The sequence below is a fragment of the Pelecanus crispus genome, chromosome 2 (assembly GCF_030463565.1).
Source record: "Pelecanus crispus isolate bPelCri1 chromosome 2, bPelCri1.pri, whole genome shotgun sequence".
In the NCBI taxonomy this organism is placed as follows: Eukaryota; Metazoa; Chordata; class Aves; order Pelecaniformes; family Pelecanidae; genus Pelecanus; species Pelecanus crispus.
In genome coordinates this window covers 28,529,051-28,548,414 of record NC_134644.1, presented here as the reverse complement: position 1 = coordinate 28,548,414, position 19,364 = coordinate 28,529,051, and the positions used below count along the sequence as shown (strand labels likewise).

The window sequence follows — 19,364 nt, the reverse complement described above, 5'->3', positions numbered from 1 at the left end:
TGAATGATGAAGAACCTATGCAAAATCAGATGAGAGAAATAATCTCACACTACATGTGCAATATCTGGTTTTAATTATACTACACACTAAGTCCAATCATAGTATTCAGCTTCATTTTGGTATTTTACTTGTCCCTGACATCCTTAAAGCCCCTGCTCCTTGCTCTCTGTCAGTTATTCCCAGATACCACAAAGGCAATGTTATTTTCTGCAGGTAATTCTCAGAAAAGAGAACTAGCAGGATATTTATAAAGGGAATGCAAAGCAAGGAAAAGGAAAAATCTGAAAGCTTGAGTAATTCTATTGCATTTGCTTAACCATTTCTTCAGGGACAAACTGTTGTCTTAATTGATTTTGATAAGAAAAACACTATGACCATGGCGTTGACTTGCTTTTATTCTGAAATTCACAGTTTTTTCAGCATCCCTGATAACTATTTTTTCTTATTTCATTATGTACTCTTCCTATTAACTTACACGTAGAATCAACTTGAAAGCTCTTCTTGATGATTCAAATAGCAAACAAAACATTTTCTTCACAGGAGCTCCATTTTGCAAGATGCTGAGGTCATCTTGTAAAGCACAAGGTGACCTTGAATTCCACTGACTCAGTAAGACCGACGCATGAGCACTCTAAAATCAGATCCATAGTTTCTTGTGCACCCATTATCCACTGATGTACAGAAGTAGCTATGCAACACACACATATGTATTTGCTCTGTTTATATACATACACATATATACACATGCACATAATATCATATATGAATAATCAGATTTGCGCATTCTGTTGATGACCTTGTAGTGTTTCAAAACACCATAAAAAGTAACAGTTTGCCCACAAAACTTCAATTACTTTCGCCTATACAATAGCACCCAGTTCTCCACTTACACGTTTGACACCAGGCACCTCTGGTAGCCTCTGTTCTTCCCTCTAAACAGTCAAAGGAAGGCAATGGATCTTATGGCATGTCCAGAGAAAAGACCAACCAGCCAGCAGCCCAAGCTCCGCAGGACCCACACCCTCCTCTTGTAAACTAGGAATGCTTTCCCTCAAAATTTCTCAATGATCCCGCAAATCACTGTCACTTTTTGTCTTCCCAGGTAAATTCCTGCCAAACCATTCACCACTTCATAGGGGAACAGTGCAGCTGGTAGATGTAAAGGAAGTGGGACAAAGAAACTGCCAATATTACTATTGGGAGCTGTGAATTTGGTCCACACTGGCATTTTAAAAATAAAAAAAAAAACCCCAAAAAACCACCACCCTTTATAGCATTATTATTGGGGTTTGAACTCTCTGCTCTCAAAATCCATTTGGAAGAAATAATGCGCACAGCTAGAACTTTTGCCATCAGCAGCTGTTCTTTCCCACTTTGTGTACACTTCCATGGATAATAATACATCATGGAGCTGATGATTTTTCTATTGAAGCTCATCGTTCCAAATAAGCCTGGACCCAAGTGTGGGAGAACCAGCAACAACATGTGGCCACCATAGCTGCTTCTTTCCCATTTTGGGGCAGCTCTGACTGGGTTGTACTTACCTGTTGGCAGACCTTGGCTGCTGGCACAGCTTGTAAGGGTAATTTAGCACCCAAATCACTTGCATGGGATTTAGAACATGCAGCAGACCAATCACATCTTTTCCTTCCTCAAGAACTGAGGGAGACCTGAGGGTGGTTTAATCCCACGCCTGAGACACCACCTCTCCGGACACAGTTGTGCCAGCCTGCCCTCCACTGCTCTCACCCATCTCACCCCCGTCTTCTCTCTCTTTCCTCTGACAGAGATTACAACCACTTCTGAACAGCAAGCTCAGCTTCTCCTTTGAATCTTTTCATCCCACGATGGCCCAGGTCCAAGTAAACAGCGTGCACAGTAGGCTTTTGTCAGGGCATCTCGTTTTGGCCAAACAGGTTAGGTACCATTCACACGAGCAGCTGAGGCCGCCGTCATGAAGGGGCAGATACCTTGGCAGGCAGAAGTGACAAGCCCTTCCACCAGCATGACTGCAGCCAGCTAGGGTGTGTGACCAGGTCTGAAGCACCAGTTTAGAGGCACCTTGGGGTTGGTTCACGCTCCTGGAAAGTTTAGTGAGCGTGTTCTGGTTGGCAGCACATCTGGCCATAAACAAACACTGACTCAAGTCTTGGTGGTCTATACATAGGTTTTGCAATCACAGTTTATGCATCTGACTGGAAATACAGTTTCAAGTTTATACATATGCTGGGGTCGTACCTAGCTGGGCAACACCATTATGAGGCTTTTTGACTCTTAAAAAAACCCAAGCTAAGTACAGCACCCTAAATCCACGCTGACATTGCACACTCGCCACTTCATTCAATCTACTTGCGTTTACAGAATTTTGGTCCTCACCAGGTGCCCAGCTGTCCCGTGACTGCAACTGAAAACAACGTGGAAATGGTGCTGTGGGAACAGCATTCGAGGCTGCCACCTGAGACTCATGAGAGACACAGCAGTACCCCTGAGGTTGTGGTTTTCTTGGCTTTAGAAGAGCTAAGTTACCTCCTCATGGACAGAGCAAGGTGATCCCACTCTCTGTGTTTATACTCAGTCTGTTGGGCCTTTCCCTTAGATCCTTGATGAAGCATCTAAGCCATTTTCCTTTTGCTCTGCAAAAGAATCAAGGGGCTAGTGGGTTAGCTTTAATGGTATGAATGATCCCACATGTTTGGGACCATATTTTACATGTGACTGGGAACAGAATAACTTGTTTAATCAATGCATCAAGTTCCTTTGTTTGATTAAGCTTCTATTTGCCTCCAGGCTGTTTTGCAGCAACAGTTTTATCGCAGAAAATTGAGCAATGTGTTCTGCAGTTCCCATGACTATTCAAGTTATCCTTTGGCATACTGGACACTGCCATGTCCTGGAGCGTGAGTGAGAAGTGGAGCTAGTGGTTAGGTGAAATACCTCCATCCGGCTCCAGCTCCTGCCACATGATACACCTCGAAGCAGGCAAGAGAGGAGGCAAGTCCCTCCTCCCAAGCCAGTGTGGGGTGGTGCGCAGAAGCCCCCAGCATTGAGAAGCCGCCGGGGCAGAGAAGCCCCCGCTGGGGTGCCAGGGAGCTGAGCGTGAAGAGTTAACGGAGGGGAAGGCAGGAGGGGCCACCCTGGAACAAAGAGGTGGGAAGCAGAACATGCCTTCGAGCCCCAGAGGCTGAGCAATTACATTTGGCAGTGCTCTTCTGAGGCGGCTTTTTTTCTTGCTGCCCTGGGAATACAGTAAGAGCTGCCTGTTAGGAAAATATCAGATAAGAATTCCATGTAATTTCCAGCCCCTGAACAAGTGAACAACCTAAGATAAGTGTTTCCTCAGGCTTATATTTGATTTCTGTGGAAATCCATATGTGGTTAAAGGCCACCCACGTCACACCGGTGCATACGTGTTGTTAAGCTGATATTTTGCATGAAAGCAAAGGGATAAATCCTTCATTTCACACACAGGGCGCAAGCTGGATATTACAAGAAGCCTCACTGTGGCTGGCTGTTGTGCACCACACCCGGTTAGACAGCCAGACCTGCACAGTCTACCAGCGATGCTCGGTGAGACCCTCCAACTTGTCTCCTCCCTGCTGCCTGCCACGTCCTCCATGCAGTCAGCTGCCACCTTACCTGAGAAGTACCTGGAAGGATGGAAGCAGCCCTGCTGCCATTTCAAGGGGAAGGAGAAGGATGGATGCGAGAGTCACCGTGCTTCTTATCCGCTGGCGTGTGTGCCCGCACGCACCATTTGCATATTTGGCCTTAAACACATGCTGTCTCCACACACACCACCTAACATGGTGCAGAAAAAGCAGCTGCTTCTACGATTAGGCTAAGCAAAGCTTGTTCTTAGCACTGGGCTGAGCTACATCTATAGCATCTTTGCTACCCACACCAGGCTGCATCAGGGCTCTGGACACACCAGGGCACGCCTGAGGCGGGGTTTGGGGCCAGCTAGGCAGACTGGCTTGCATTCACATTTTTCAAGCCTATGTCCTCCTGGAGCAGTTTCGTTCTATCTGTATTGTGGACCTTGGAGCAGAGTCTCCCTGGTTTCCTCCCCAGGGAAACCAGCTGCTTTGCTCCAGGCTGGAACCTAGGAAACAGGCTAACAGGGACGAAGCAGAGAGGATGAGGGTGGCTGGAGCGAAACTGGGACCGAATGAATTTGACAGGACCTGTGGTGATGTGTGTGTGTGCTAATCCTAGCTCTCCAATGAAGTAACTAATTAACCTGGTTTCTGTGCTTTGCTGATGCAGCTGTATTGGTTTTGGGAAGCTTAAGCAGCTCTATCGTCAGTTGTATTTTGCAATATGACAATGTTTTGCGGTGCGCAGAAACTGGATACGTTCCAGGCACGCTGCTTTAGCATGCCCCCTGGCCAGCTGCAGCTTCCTCTTCCATCGCTTGAAGAGAGGACCCAGCATTTTTTGAAAGACCTCTTTTCAATCTTTTCAAGTTGCTCAGATACTTTCACATTTTGAGTTTTAGTATATTAGAAAAATAAATTTTATTCCTCACTATTCTTATTTTTTATTTTATATATTATTATGTATAACTGTTTATTAAATCAATTGCTACATATTTAGTAAATTATTTCTAATTGGTTTAATTTTAAACCTTTGTCCTAAAAAAATTTCCATGTGCTGGAGTGGAGTGGGGAGGAAAAGCAAAGACTCCTTCATCTTAGTAGGTTTGTTAGCCTGTACTTTTAATACAACATCCTGTTTTTGAAAACCAAGTAACATATAAAAAAAAAATGACAGCTTCATTATTGCCCACTACTCTTCCTTATGGAGAAACATGCATTTGCTCATTCAAGGCCCTGCTGTTAGCTAAAAAATAACTTCATGGTCTGCAGAACAAAGGGCAAACTGAGGCTGGCTGTATTTTTTTACGGTGAAGTTGGAAGGGATATGGAAACATACCTCCTGACTCCACATCTTACCTGAAGAGACCAATCCATACAGGTGACGACACGATGCTTTGACCAGTGCTCATCATAAAACTGACGGTTAAAGGCAAGGTTGGCTCCTGCTTGAACATCTCTGTGTGAATTCAAACAAAGTGACACTTTTTGAAGTACCAGCATTCAAATGCTGTGAAAAGCAATGCAACAGTTTCTGACTACTACTTCTCAAATCTCTGCCCAGCCTGGGGAAGTCTGCCACCTTGGTTTCATCGCTCTCACTGACTGTCTTGCTGACAACAAATCTGCACCAAGGAACAAATTTTACATCTGTTTTGCAAAACCACATTTCTTAATTTCCCACTGCCTTCCTGACTCTTCTGGGTCACCCTGGGCCACCTCTGCCACCTGTGTCTCTCAGGACCGAACCTGGCCTTGGCATTCAGCTCCCCCTTTTCTGAACCTTCACCTCCAAGCCACAGCCAAATCTCTGTTATTTTTGATTCCTGAAATCTTAAAGTTACAGCACCTCCTCCCAGCAATGGAGATGGCAGATGCCTTCTGGCACCATTAGGATGGGCTGAAGCTCAGTGCTGATCCAATGCTGCCACACTGATGCATTTAGCTCGTCACAGGGGTGATGCTCTAGAGTAACCTCCAGTAAGTAACTTCAGTGCAACGCAGCTATTCATTTGCCATGAGGCTTCAACGGATATGCAGCTGTTGAAATCTAAATACTTCCTCTTGTACTAACAAGTTTTGCTTCTTCTACTCCCCTATCAATTGCTGAATACACAACATGTCACCTCTCGTCTTATGCATTTAGATTGCAAACACTTTGGGAGATCATCATTTTCATCCACACAATGCATAGCACAGTGGGATCCATTACAGACCTGAGGCAGTAGTAGAATATAAACAACAGCAATTTGAATTTATAGAAACATAATGATACAAGCACACTGGAACATACACATGCACATCTACTTATACATGTGTACACACACATTTATCTATTTCAATTATTAATTTCTTCAGAATTTGAAATTTCATCTCCAAAAATGAAACAAAAAATTAAACCACCTGCATAATACATCAAAGAAAAAAACCCAGAGAAATAAAGCATGAAGCTATTTTACAAAATAATTTAGGCTAACAAAGTGACCCAGGTCTTCATGTAGAAGTTTTAAACTTTTCTTAACTATAAAAATGTTTAGTTTAGTTTAAAAATTAAGGCTTCCTGGCATTGGAATTATTTTTATAAAGGTTATTTTACAAAAGGAAACAAACCCCAAACTGACCCATCTTTCTCTTCTACATCTCTGCCACTGTAGTCAAAGAAGATGTCTGAATCTTCAGCCAAAGCTCGCTCAATTACACGTATTGTCCGGTCAAAAAATATCAGAAATTCTTCTGAATGGAGAACTTGCTGTTTTTCTTCTTCTGTCAGTTCTCTAGGAGGAGCTTGGAAAATGAAAATATGTAGTTAAGAGTATGACATTTCACCCCTTTCCCAATGAATCAACATCTTCAGTGGGTTTCTTTTGACATGAAAGCTTGCTGTAGCAATGTCAGGACAAAAATCAAAGCTTTACTCTTAAAATCATGACTAAGAATTTTTTAGTATATATAAACATACTCCTGTATATTCCCAGAATTTAGCATTTACATAGAAGAGATCCTATATCTTATATATTTATTATTCTGAAATGGAAAATACTTAAACCCCTCAAATTAAATAAACGCCGTGTTCCTATTTCAGGAAATGGCTGTGACTGACGTTTAGGCAATACCTAACTTGAAAAAGCAGAACACTTATGTAACAGGGGACCTGTCAGAGGAGCCAAAGATAAAATAATCTTCTTAACTTATACTACAGTTCTTTGTGTTAAAAGGGCTCACATAATCTCTCTCTTCACTTCTTCCCATTTCTCCCTGGTGTCACTGATAAATTCTATCTCTGCTTTAGAGCTTTTGTGAAGCCATGAAGTAAATAACAAAACATATTCTCTGAGGCAGCAAAATCAAAAGCAACCGACCAAACACCAGTTTCTTTAAAGCAGTTCTATTCCTTGCAGAGGAATCTTAAGAGCCAGAGCAACAAATGCCACTGAGCCATCGCCAAAGCTGCCCTGGGAGGGGGTAGGAGCCGTCTCGGGCACCGATCAGGATAGCCTGGCCCCCACGAGATGAAGTTGCTTCTTTACATGTACGCAGAGATGCTAAACCTTTACTTCCAAACCAATGTTTCCAGTATGGCCCTTCATTTGAAAAATACTGTCTTTGCAGGATGCACCAATGCTATGCCCCCACCAGTTTGATGACCTGTTGGTAAATTCCAACACAAATGTGAGCATCAGAGGGAAAGGAAATTGGGATGCTGCTATTGCTATGGTGCAAAATTCTGTTCTCAATTACATTAGCAGGGTTATATTGATACTGAGGCAATGTTGTATATCAGTTATGCCTTTGCCCACATGTGCTTTTAAACCATAATTTTAGTTATATTTCAGAATTACTTCTATTTCAAAAAAATGCCATTAGTATCTTCACAGTTACACCAAACCACCGTTGCAGCTAGCTTAAATTCCCAGCATGAAAAGCTTGGTTGACATCACAGAACTTATGCTAACAGAGAATTTTGTTCAAATTTATAATTAGGTACCTGAACAACATATCATAAACATATTTATTGCAAAATCACAGAGACTCAGAGTTTAACTGTCACTCAAAGGTCTCCTGCCTTGGCTTTACACTACAGATTTAAGGTGCTCACTTGTCAAAATTACCTGGCAGTCTCCCAGGGCCATATTGGGCTAAAACACCAGCAGCCAAAAAAGATAGTTCAGCATGGTGCCTCAGAGAACACCCAGCATACATCGAAGTTTAACTCCCAGCCTTGTCATACATATCTTAGTGTTTAATTAAACAATGAGTGACACGGTTTATAGTTGCAATTTGAAATTATTTTCCAGTTGCTGTGCCATGCCACACAGCTATTTTCAGCTATGAGGGAGATGTAGCCCTTGCTCGCCATCTGATTTTCCTGTGGTTCACACTAGATTCGTGAGCTGCAGTGCCCAAATACAATGCCACCACAAGCCCAAGGGGCAAGGACAGATGGAAAGGCGCAACAGCAGGCAGGAGCAGTGACATGGTCAGCATTACTGCAGTACTCAGCTCCCCCAGTATTCAGTGTACTTGCTTTCAAAGCACTCCCTGTGGTTGGGAGAGGCTGTTATCACTGCGCTTAGGTTTGCCTCAACTGGTCGAAGCGTTAGCTCTGAAAGACAAAATCTCTGCACTACACTTGGGCTGAATATAGAGGGTAGGAAAAATGCAAAAGGTGGAGGAGCAATTTGGCCCTCAGGAGACAAAGCAGCTAAGAAGTTAGAAACTTTAGCCTTTGATGATCTCCTATGGCCTTGGCCCTATGCCTCCTACCACCAGGTTAGCGGTCCCTGTGGAGCTCCACACATCCAGAGAATACCTACGTCCCCCTGCACGGTCCCCCTGAGTAGCAGAGCAACAATTACCAAGGCAGGAGCACAATTTGCCTCTAAGTGCTTTAGACAGAAGCAATGCATGTGAAAAAAAAAGAATGACTAGCAAAAAGTACAGGTTGACCTATTGCAGCATCCACTGCTGAATAGTAATTGGCACTAAGGGAACTCATCTGGCAAGGAAGCCTGTAATGAGGCAATATCCCACTGTCACCACTAAAGCATCGCTTTCCGAGAATCAAAGACAACAAGCATGACAATGCAGCAAAATGGCATAAAAGGGGAGAAAATAACTGCAAAGGCAACTGGAAAACTAATTTTAAACTGCTCCAAATGGTAAAAATTATTTGCTAAATCAAATCCTCTCTACAGCTTGGAAATATAAATTTATTACTCGGCCATTTGCCAACTATAACTGGCAAAGAAAATACAACCGAAAATCAATAGAAAGGGAAAAGGCAAAAAATAAACAGCTTGGGAGCTGTGGAGTGTTCACAAGCAATGGAGACACACATGATTGCAGTTCTACCTCAGCAAGATCTCCCTTGCAGTTAGCAATGATCTGTGGGAGGCCAGCAGTCTATTAAACCCTCTTCGGCATCAGAAACACCTTGGCTAAAGTTTGTAGGGCATAAATCAGCTTACCTCATTCATCTGACTGACACACCAGATGCCCCCTGGCGATATTAGGCTTCATATTTTAACCTTATTTTCTTCTTTCATTTGGCTGCCTCTGAAGTTTTATTTGAGGCAATCTCTTCTTACAAGAATGTTAACATCATTACTTTTTCCAGTGTAAAACATTGCTGTAACTACTGCAAATACATGAAGTATAAGCAAAAAAACCAAAACAGACAGGCTTGTTCTTTCAAATATGAAGATTTTCTAACCATTTATCTTTCAGAGCCACTTCCGTTTTCCCCTTGTTCCTTCTCCCTGTCTGTCCATTACCTCGACTAAAATAAAAAGAATCTATGTAATTTTCTGCAATTTTTCTTCCTATCTGGGAGCTTACAGTTACTTTGATCTCAGCTTTCAAGAGACACAGGCTCTCTTCAAGGAAAACTCTGAGAAACCTAAGTAGCTGATCAAAGTATTTTTTGTTTTGTTTTGTCACAGACACCTATATGATGTGACAATATCTTCAGAAATTCCCTGTAAGAATACAGCATTTGTCTTCAAGTATCTGCTCTCTCTGGCATAAAAAACAAACAAACCACATCTAACCTTCCGTGTCTAACAAAGCCTAGTGCGATGCTTAGCTTACCAGTGCTAAAAGTTACGTGCTTGTTGCCTGGAGTGCAATGAAAGCTCCTGCAAAGGAAGACCCATACTTTGCTCTTGTTTCTACACCGTGGCTTCGTAATGAACTATTGTGCCTGTTCTCTGCTTCCCGCCTGGAGGAGCTGAACCCATCCGTGGCCCCGCACCGCTCACGTCAGGAGGACCCATGGTGCAGCCACCAGGTTCTGCCTAACAGGGCCACTGGGCATCCCGTCTATCCACGGACCCACTGAAACATCGATGGGATCGCGCACCCACAAGCAGAATGCTGTCCGGGTGGCTCTGGGGTTATGAAATCAACAACGTGTATCAAAGAAGCCCTGTACTCATGTTAATGTGTAATGCTGTATGAAATAAAATCGAATTCTCGTTTAAAATTAAAACACTGTGCAGTTATATGTGCACAGAGGACACCGCAGGGGAACAAAATGTGAGGTATATCCATAATGAAAGACATTGTACACTTGTGCATTGAGCAAAAGGGTCTAGAATATGTAACAAAAATTGAATGTGACATGAAAACAACAGATTTATTCAACACTTCTGAAAAATAAGAGCATTTTTCTATTTCACATGTGATTTAACATGATCCTCAGAAATACCGTATTTCACATCAGGTCCTTTGTCCACAAATTTCCTTGGACAAAACAGAAAAAAAAAAAAACCTGATATGAAAACATTTCCTTGGATTTTTAGGATCTGAGATTAAAAAATGCTGCAGACTTGTTCTTATCTGGCAGAAGCAGGTTTGTAGTAAATATAATATAAATAGTTGTGATAACAGCGCAGGACCAAATACACAAATATTTAAATACCAGGATTCGAGTCTTTTCCCAAGGGATGCAAAAAGACATTTAAAAAAAAAAAAACCAAACAGAAAAAAGGCCCACATTTAAATAAGTAGAATGGAATATAAAAAAACATTCTCCTGGAACCTAAGCAATTGTAAAAACCTGACAAAAGAAATGAAATCCATTAAAGGCAAAAAAGAAAAAAAGAACAGAAAGAGTAGGTGAATGAAAGAACGGGCAAACTAATAAAAACAGTAAAGCAGGAAGCAGCCTTGTTATGAGCCCAGAGATATAACGAGAGACAGGAGGAGATTAGTAAAACTCTTTTAAGAGCTGTATTATTTCTTTCAGCATGTATTTAAACCCATGTAAACTTCAGATGTGCTGACGACCAAGGATGGTAGAAACGTACAGCGTGAGAACTGCAAGGTGCTAAGAAGCTCTCAGCAGTTTTTAGTCCCTGTCTGCCGATAGAACTATGATCCTCTTGTTTTTCTTGTGCTTCTCACTTTCATGTCAGGCTTGATATGTGCCATATCCTGGTTTGATACGGGCCGTACCCGGGTTGTGCTCGATTTAAAACGCAAGTCCCTGCATGGCACAATTGCTGAATATCATATATATATATAAAGGGAGATTTTTGAGGTGCACGTAGGGATTTTTCAGTCCTGGAGTAGCAGGGTCCGGAACCTTAAATTCAAAACTGTGCCAGGCAGGGCTGTTCCCATTGATGGTGCTTCTCCAGGGGTCATGCTGAGCACCATCCCTGAGCCCACCTGAGCCAGGCTATCAGGATGGGTCAGCACACCCAAGCTTGCTGCGGCATTGGCCGCGGTGAAACTCTGGCGTTACAGGCTATTACAAACTCCAGCGAGTTCACAGGGGCAAAGCTGGCAACCTGTCCTCCTCCTTTGATACTGAAGCCTGAGCTGGTAAGAGCTAAACCATCTCCCCCATCGCAGCCTGCTGGGTGGACACCCGAGCCCCGTGCACAGGGCCAGGGCAAGGGGAGGGCACAGCAGGTCTTTGGAGCTGCAGATCCCAGCCTCCCCCATCACAGTCTTTCATGCAGGTTTCTGTGGATTTATCCACGGCTTCAGATACATGCAGGTTGAGGCCCAATTTCAAGACCCAGCCCGTCCTGCTGTTCATGTGGTTTCTACTGACACAAAGAGGCGCCTTAGGTGGACCTCCAGAGCTCTCTGGTGGTGGAAAGCCCCAACCCACTTGATGCCACAGTTTGGGACTGGTCTCTTGTTTACGTGGTCAGGAGAGGCTGGGAACAGGCAGAGCCCAGCCCAGTTCACCAGCAGGTATCCCACACAGGGCTCTTCCAAGGACAGTGGGAGACCATGCACCTGAGACATGGGTGACAACAGGCAGCCCCGTGGAAGAAACACAAGGATGTCCCAAGACTTCATATGCTTCAAATGGTCAACAAGCCAGGTTTTCACCTCCCACACCAGAAACGCTTTGGCGGGGTTGAGCTGCTCCTCTGCCCTTAGCCCCTCTGTGGCATTGAAGTGCTGCAAGAGGTGTTGGGCCAGGCAGGCTGCCCTATGGCAGGTGCACTGTGTGCCTGCTGAATAATCCCACCAAACCCCACAGAGCAACTCTGGGAGGTGTGGGGGGAAGACAAGGAAATTAAGCATGCAATAAATGTCTGTAGAATTAAATTGGACTACCTATAAACCACAGAGAAAAAAAAAAAAATCACATTTCCTCTTAAAATACCATTATAAAAATAGAGCACTCCTGTCCTGTTGGCTTGGGGAGAAGGAGAGTGAACAGACTGGATCCAATCTTTATTTTTCATCCTGACCTATTTTTGAGTTATATTCATGAAAAAATTGTCTGCCTTTCTCTCCCCACACTTCTCTCTCCCATGTTTTTTTTTCTTACACTCCTATAACTCAAAAAAGGCCATGCTGATTTTTTTTAATCTGTTAAAAAATGTGCTCCCTGAGCTGAAACCAAATTTCAGCCCAGAGCAAATTTTTACGGCTGGGTTATAAATCCCTGAAAAACAGGATTCATAATGGAAGTGCTGACACAGCCTTAACTACTATATAGCAGTGTGAATGGCGCCACTATAATATCTATTAGAGATTCTTTAAAAAGTTTGCAAAATATTGTCTTGCCTTGCAGAGAAAAAGAAGCCAGAGTACTTAATGCCAACATAAACATGCTTTTAACCCATTATGTGCTAATTTGCAGAAAAGCTATTAATTCTGAGTAGGCACACAGAGTGCAGCACTGACAGGAAATGTTCTTCTAAACTCCTGTTTGACTTGTAACATGGTTTTAATCACTTCCATGAAACACAAACGATGGCTTCAAACTCTGAATGTTGCTCAGAACATGAGAAGGGTGATTACAACAGAGAGGAAAACAGGGTTTTGTTGGCGAAAGGACTAAAGCCAACAGAGACGGAACGACACCAAATACTAAAAATGGGACTCCGTTCCCTGTCAATTTGGGGACGACTGCTTCATTTGATTCACAGCATTTAATGCCAGTCATCAGCACACCACTATTTTATCCGTCACAACACATACTGCAAGTCAAATTCACTTTCTGTCAGGCAATGAGCGTGCTTTCTTCTTCCTTGAACCCAGTCAAGTGTTAGCACCTCCCAAAGCCGGTTCTGCTAAAACAAGCTGTGCCTTGCTTTTACAACCTGCAGTTTGTGTGTCTGAGACTAGTGCTAAACTAGCCCAGTTGATCTACCGTTCCTGGGGGGGTCTTCTAGGCAGAGAAGGGGAGCACTGCCCCGAGACTAAAACACAACAAAGAAATAAAAGATGGTGGTGGCGCTTGGTCAGCAAAGTACATAAAAGGCTAACCTGAAAGCCCACGAAAAAGTGAAATAAATCAGTTCAGGAATGTAGTTAGATTTTTTTCTTCTTCTCTTCATGCAGGAGTTTGTGCTTTCTCCCCAGGTATAACTGCTAGTGTTACTTTTACATGGAAATAAATGGGGGTGGGATCAGCTGTAAGCTGAATACTAGAGGGACATTCAGACATTCGGCAACTCAGGACAGTGCGTAACTGCAGTGATACCAGTTTCTATGGCTTCCTGTTGTCATCAGTAAAAGAGATACTGTGTTAGGTCCAGTGACTGCTAGAGCCCATATGTGAGTTGACCCCCCACAGTTTTAGGGGGAAGGATAATCTTCAGGAAAAAGTAAGTTTTTCTGTGTTGCCATATTTCTTGCTTATGTCTTCAGTTCTGCCTTTGCAGACTCCTTGTGTGACTCCTGTTCCTGCTGTCACCACGGCTCCCGCGGCTCCCCTGTGCCCATGGCAGCGGTGGCTGGGGGTGGTGGGAGAAGCAGAAGGATGAGGAGCAGGAGGAGTGAGTTACCCCCTCTGTGTTTCTACAAGGACCTAGTGAGCAACGGACACTGCAGGATTTATGGCACGGGTGATTTCTATGATACTCTTAAGAAGGAAGAAAGATCAATTTATAATCAAAACAGCATGGCTGGTACTGCAATTCACTTCAGTGTGTGAGGATAGTGAATGTGGGCACTATACACCAGACTCAGATATTTTGGACACTGATGTAAATCATGCCAGGCTCTCCTGGATGAGAAAGGAGCATCCACTGCTGTATGCACAGTTAACGATTTCATGGGCTTCTCTGCAAAACGACTCCATATTTTTCCCATAGTGAGATTACCTTGTGAAAAACAAAGCCAAGGTCACAGAATCATCCTGATAATGATCACCATAGCAAGAAGTGGCTTAGGCCCTACCTGAGGAAGTAAGTTACCTTTCAAGAGGGTAAACAGCGTTGTGAGGAGTCCTGGCAATACAGAGCTAAGAAATGCTGGAGAAGGAACTCATTTCCTCTCCCACTGGAGCTGCTGATATTTCAGCTCTTTTCCCCGACTCCACACAGTGGTGAGCATCAACTGCTCAAAGCGACACACCAGACTATCCAATACTCTAGTAAATTCCCAGATGAGGAAGACCAAATTTCACACCCCTTTTCTAATTACGAAAGCTAGAACAGGTCCAAGAGAAGCAAGCAAGAGACACCCAGCATATCTACCACATCCAGTGCTGACATGCACCACTTTGACACGTGTCTCTTGTCTGCAGCAGAAAGTAGTAACCTGAATTTTTGTCTCTTGTAACCCTGGAGAGTGTCTCAATCCAGAGAAATGCATAGAAGAGCTGGACCTGCCTGGCTTCAGTTTTGACCTTAAGTTCCCTGGGGGCAGCTCCTACAAAAAAAATTTATTTTGACAGTCAATATTTTCCAGGGAAATGGTTTTCTGCTGGAAGATTCCTGACCACCAGTAGGTTTAAGTTTGCCCCTCTCAAGCAGGCAGACAGTTATAGGCTCTAAGTACCTCTGAAGACCAACCAACTTTATGGAGCCGCTGGAATGCCTGGCATTTGCGTTTTAAATCTTTCATGTAAGCAGGCTATTTGAGCCAGAGGACAAGTAAGCACCAGTCCTGGAATCCAAGAATCTCTACTTTGTTCCCAAATTACGAGGACATGTTGCTGCTTCTAAACAGCCGAAGTCCTGTGTCTTTCACAAGCTTCTCAGACCTACCAGCTGGGTCACTGGGATACAATTTTCTGCTTTTATGCCACTCCTGTGGTTCTGAATCAGTAAAATTGGTGACTGTTTCGATTTCACAGTGTTCTCAATAATGGAAACTACCTATGAGAATAACTACTTGCAGGATTCAGTCCTTTAAAGCTGTAACAAAATCCTTTTCATTTTTTAAAGTACCTTCTTTCACTTCCTGCTTCTGGTCTTGATTTTCCGTCTCCAAGTCATCCTGTGCTTTTGGCTCCACCATCTCTTCATCATCTTCATCCTCTAAAAAAAAAGGAAGAAAAAGATTTGTGAGATTGACCTCTTCAAGGGGGAGGGAAACAGTGTATCTTCTTTATGATTATAAAGTGGTAGTAAACACAGGTAAAGCAAAGTGCATAGTAAGTGGAAACATCTACATCTATACTCAAAGTGACACTCCCAGAAATTTCCCCCCAGACTGCAAGATAATCTGCTAACACAGGGCACCTGCCACTTGTGCTCCCTGTGGCAACTTCCCATCTCAGATGTCAGCTGAATATCTCCCTGACCTCGGAGATGACTTCTTGGATGGCATAAGAACAGATGCAAACATGTTTCAGCCTGGCAGCTATTCCATGGTTGGGACACCTGCTATCCAGACACCTCATTTCCAATTCAATTCTCACCAGATTAATTTGTCTTTTGACCTACAGGAAGGGGTTAAATAGAAATCTGACCTCAGGTCAGATGCCACTAGCAAGCAAACAAGCATGGTACAGCTCTGAAAAGTCATCACCATCAACTGGGGGAACACAGCAACCAAAAGTGGCATTCGGAGCTTAAGAACCATTCTTGCATTAATACGAATTTAATGAACACTAAAACTTGACACATGTCAGTTACTACTGCCAGATGTTTTAATGACCTTTCCTGACCTATGCAAATACCTCTCTCCCTTCGCCTCTCTCCCCACACTCACATGTTCTCATTTTATTCAGGAGGGCAAACCATTCATTCCTTGATGTCTGTCTGAAGTTACAAGGGTTCTGATTGTCCAGACCAAAACATAATACAAGCAGAGCTGGAAAGAGAGTGATGCACCAAAATGGCTCAAAGCGTACCTAACCCTCATTACTTGTTCCCAGTTACAGCAACGTGATTCATTCTCCAGTGCCCAGGGCCAGCACCCAACCCACACACTCATGAGAGGGTAGGGACGCTCAGTCTTCCAGATTCAGTGAACTACGAAGACTGAAAATAGACCTGGTCCTAAAAGAGTGAGTTACAGTAATTAACAATTAGGATGAGCAAATCTGTGGGCTATGGAGGAATTATTCTGGAGTGATTCTGGAGCTTGACGCACCATTAAGGCATATCAAGCACCACTGGTGTCTTGGGTCGGTCCATCGCATGAGAGAATGCATGTTGTCCCAGCCCTGGGGCATTCAGCCGTCAACAAAACTGCTGCAGTTCCTTCAGGGCTTTCTGAGCAATCTGCCTGTCACCACACGGTTCCTCACAACATGGTACTTCTCCAGGCACAATCCCTGCTCTAACACTGCCGCGTTAACGCGGCCTGGAAGTGGGCAGGGGGCAACATGTCACACTTCTCCAACTGCTCGGCTACTGGCACCTTCTTCTGCGAAGGCTGGTTGCAGTCAGTCCTGGCTTCTTGGGGAGATGTTGGTGCTGACAGGTTGCGTTCAGCCAACAGTAACACGCAGCTGTATTTTGTTTTCAATAACGTAATAGGCACCATACTATTCCCACCACGTTGCCTATCCTAGGACTTCTCCCCCCAGAAGCCCACAGAGCACATGTTGCTAGCTGACATCTTGGCTGGAGAGCATTGCTTAGCCACATACTGTAAGGAAGTGTCTCAGCATGGGCAGATATGCTTTTCCCTCTTGGGAAAAAGAGGGAATCTTGGCATAAGATCTGCCATCACTCCCCCTACTGCTAGTGAGTGCAGCGAGGAGAAGAGGGAAAGATTGGCCCCCCAGTCATCAGGGAGGAGGGATAGCCACGTGCTCCCCAGGCTGGGAAGGGAGGAGGAAACCAGCATGGATTGGGAGGCATTTCCAGAATTAAAAACACTACTAACTAATGCCACCCCTTTATCAGGGATTTTTCAGAGCATGAGAGGAAACAGCCACTAGGAGTGGGGCAAAGATAGGGCATTCACAATGCCTCCCTTCGATGCCTCACTTGGCAATTACGTTTCCCTGGGTACCCTATATAGAAGGGCTATAGAGAAGAGCTTTTAGAGAGCAAGCCAGGGAATTTCAGTTCAGCAGGGTAAACACCTTGCTTTGTCCACTGGCTGAAAGTTAGATAATATCCGACGCAGTCAGCAGAGAGTCAGTGAGAAAAGCTCACCTACTGTACACACATAGGAGGGGTAAAAAAAGGTCCTTCTGCCATCAGTCTGTGGCGCTAGCGGAGATGGGGATGTATGAAAGAGAGAGGCACTCCCAGTTTCAAAGCACAGATGAGAAGTGTGAGAAGAGAGAGGAGTGACCGACACAGCAGGCAGTGAATACTCTGCTAACCTCAGGTACAGATGCACACACAGATAGGATCACAACGGTGTACAGATATATGCACACAGACACGCTTATGGTAGATACCTAATGAAGCCAACTCCCACAAGAGTTTTGTGAGTCTTGCATTACAAGTTTTCATTCCCTAGAGCACCAGCTCTTGGAGCCAGCTGTTTACATATGGATTTCAGCTTCCATTTTTAACCTGTTTCCAACCTGTCTGTTTGTGCAGGGAAGATTCAAAAGAGGAATGGTTTGAGAAAACTTGCAGGAAGCAAACCAAAAATAAACCAGTATTTAATTGAAAATCTGGGGATTTTTAAGGCAGCATGCTATGCTTTTTAATGCCCGAGTTGCTAATGGATAGGGATGATGTAGAAATGTAAAACTTGAGATTTAGTAGCGGGTTTTCAGACTGAAGTGAAGCAAATTGATCCCTGTCACCTAGAAGTCCTTGATCCCCTGGATTTTGGTTGCCAAATTGTTTGCCTGCCTATTGTCCTTTCCTACTTCTAAAGCAGAGAAAGAATGAATGGCTGAGGCACAGCTAGCGCAAGGGGTGTATTGATACTTCAGCACCTATTAAGGTAGATCTTCTTCACTTCCCTTCCTCTTCTGGGAACGATCAAAACCAAGTTTCCCTAGCTTTCCCTAGATTTAATTGCAGCAGGAAAAATAAGTAAAGGCTATTGCAACACATGCCATGCCTTTTTTCCAAGGGCACACACAACAATAAATTAGTTTTACTGGGAAGGCAGTGCAAGAGTTTTTAGCAGGTTAGACACAGTTCAGATGTCCTTATTTATTTACAGAGAAATGTATACACATGCATAGAGAAACTCAGCTAAAAGAACAATATGGTTGTGAGCCAAATGCTAAAATGTTAGCAAATGCCAGAATTTGGATTGCCTGGGCACGATTAGCTCCTTCCCTCTCCTCACGTGTAGGCATGATGACATCATTCTGGAATTTCCTCCCTCTTGAGTGCTTGGCCTCATTTTCTGGGTGCTCAACAAGAGACACCTGGGGCCTGAAATGCAGAAGTGGTGAGAGCTGAAGTCAACCGGGCCTGTGCTTTGAGTGGAGAAAGTGCTAGGGAAATGATATGCATGCAAAAGCTCCCACATCCCTCTCTTTCAGCTTTCGCTGAAAGTTGTCATTCTGACATTTTTGTCCTTTTTCTCCCTGTGCTTCAGTGGTTTTGTATGATGGCAATAATATTGTGAAGATAATAGTATTCTCACCCCGCGCAGATGTGTTGCAGAGGTATGTTCATCAGGATTTGGGGCGTATTAAGATGCTGTCATGGGAGCAGCAGAGAAACAAAAGCTTGGAAGGGGATTAATGTTTTCTGTGTTCAGTTAACACTTAGACCATGTGCATTAACATGAGATCTGAGGCCAGAGCACCAAATGGAAGAAGATGAAAAACATAAGGGTTAAAAAACCGACTCCTCATTGACTGGCTGAAGCAAGAATCTGTTAAGGAAAAAACCCCTACATGTTATCATGTAATTAAAACTGTATCATCATACATATTCAAAAGGGCTAATTACGGATGCCCAGGAAACCTGCATTCTGCAATATCCAATGTTGCTTAGCTTTGCAGCCTGAATGTTTATTTGCCATATTTTTTTTTTGATATTGTGCACTATTTAATGCCAACCTATGCATACTTATACATGTTCATAGTACATCAATTTGCTATTGTGCCTAAGTATGGTTATGCATTTGTACATTTGACAGTGCACATACACATACATTACAGAATAATGGGAAATGTTT

General features: G+C 43.6%; 1 protein-coding gene across 4 annotated transcripts in view; it reads right to left on the bottom strand.

The window, feature by feature from the left end:
* DYNC1I1 (dynein cytoplasmic 1 intermediate chain 1) overlaps positions 1 to 19,364 on the bottom strand; it is a 180,476-nt gene that overhangs the window by 73,046 nt on the left and 88,066 nt on the right. For all 4 annotated transcript variants that reach the window (XM_075704604.1, XM_075704606.1, XM_075704605.1 and 1 more), the window contains 3 exons: positions 15,251 to 15,340; positions 6,218 to 6,380; positions 4,956 to 5,055 (listed from right to left, as the gene is read on the bottom strand). In XM_075704604.1, the coding sequence (XP_075560719.1) occupies positions 4,956 to 5,055; positions 6,218 to 6,380; positions 15,251 to 15,340 (353 nt within the window). The remainder of the gene's footprint in view (positions 1 to 4,955; positions 5,056 to 6,217; positions 6,381 to 15,250; positions 15,341 to 19,364) is intronic.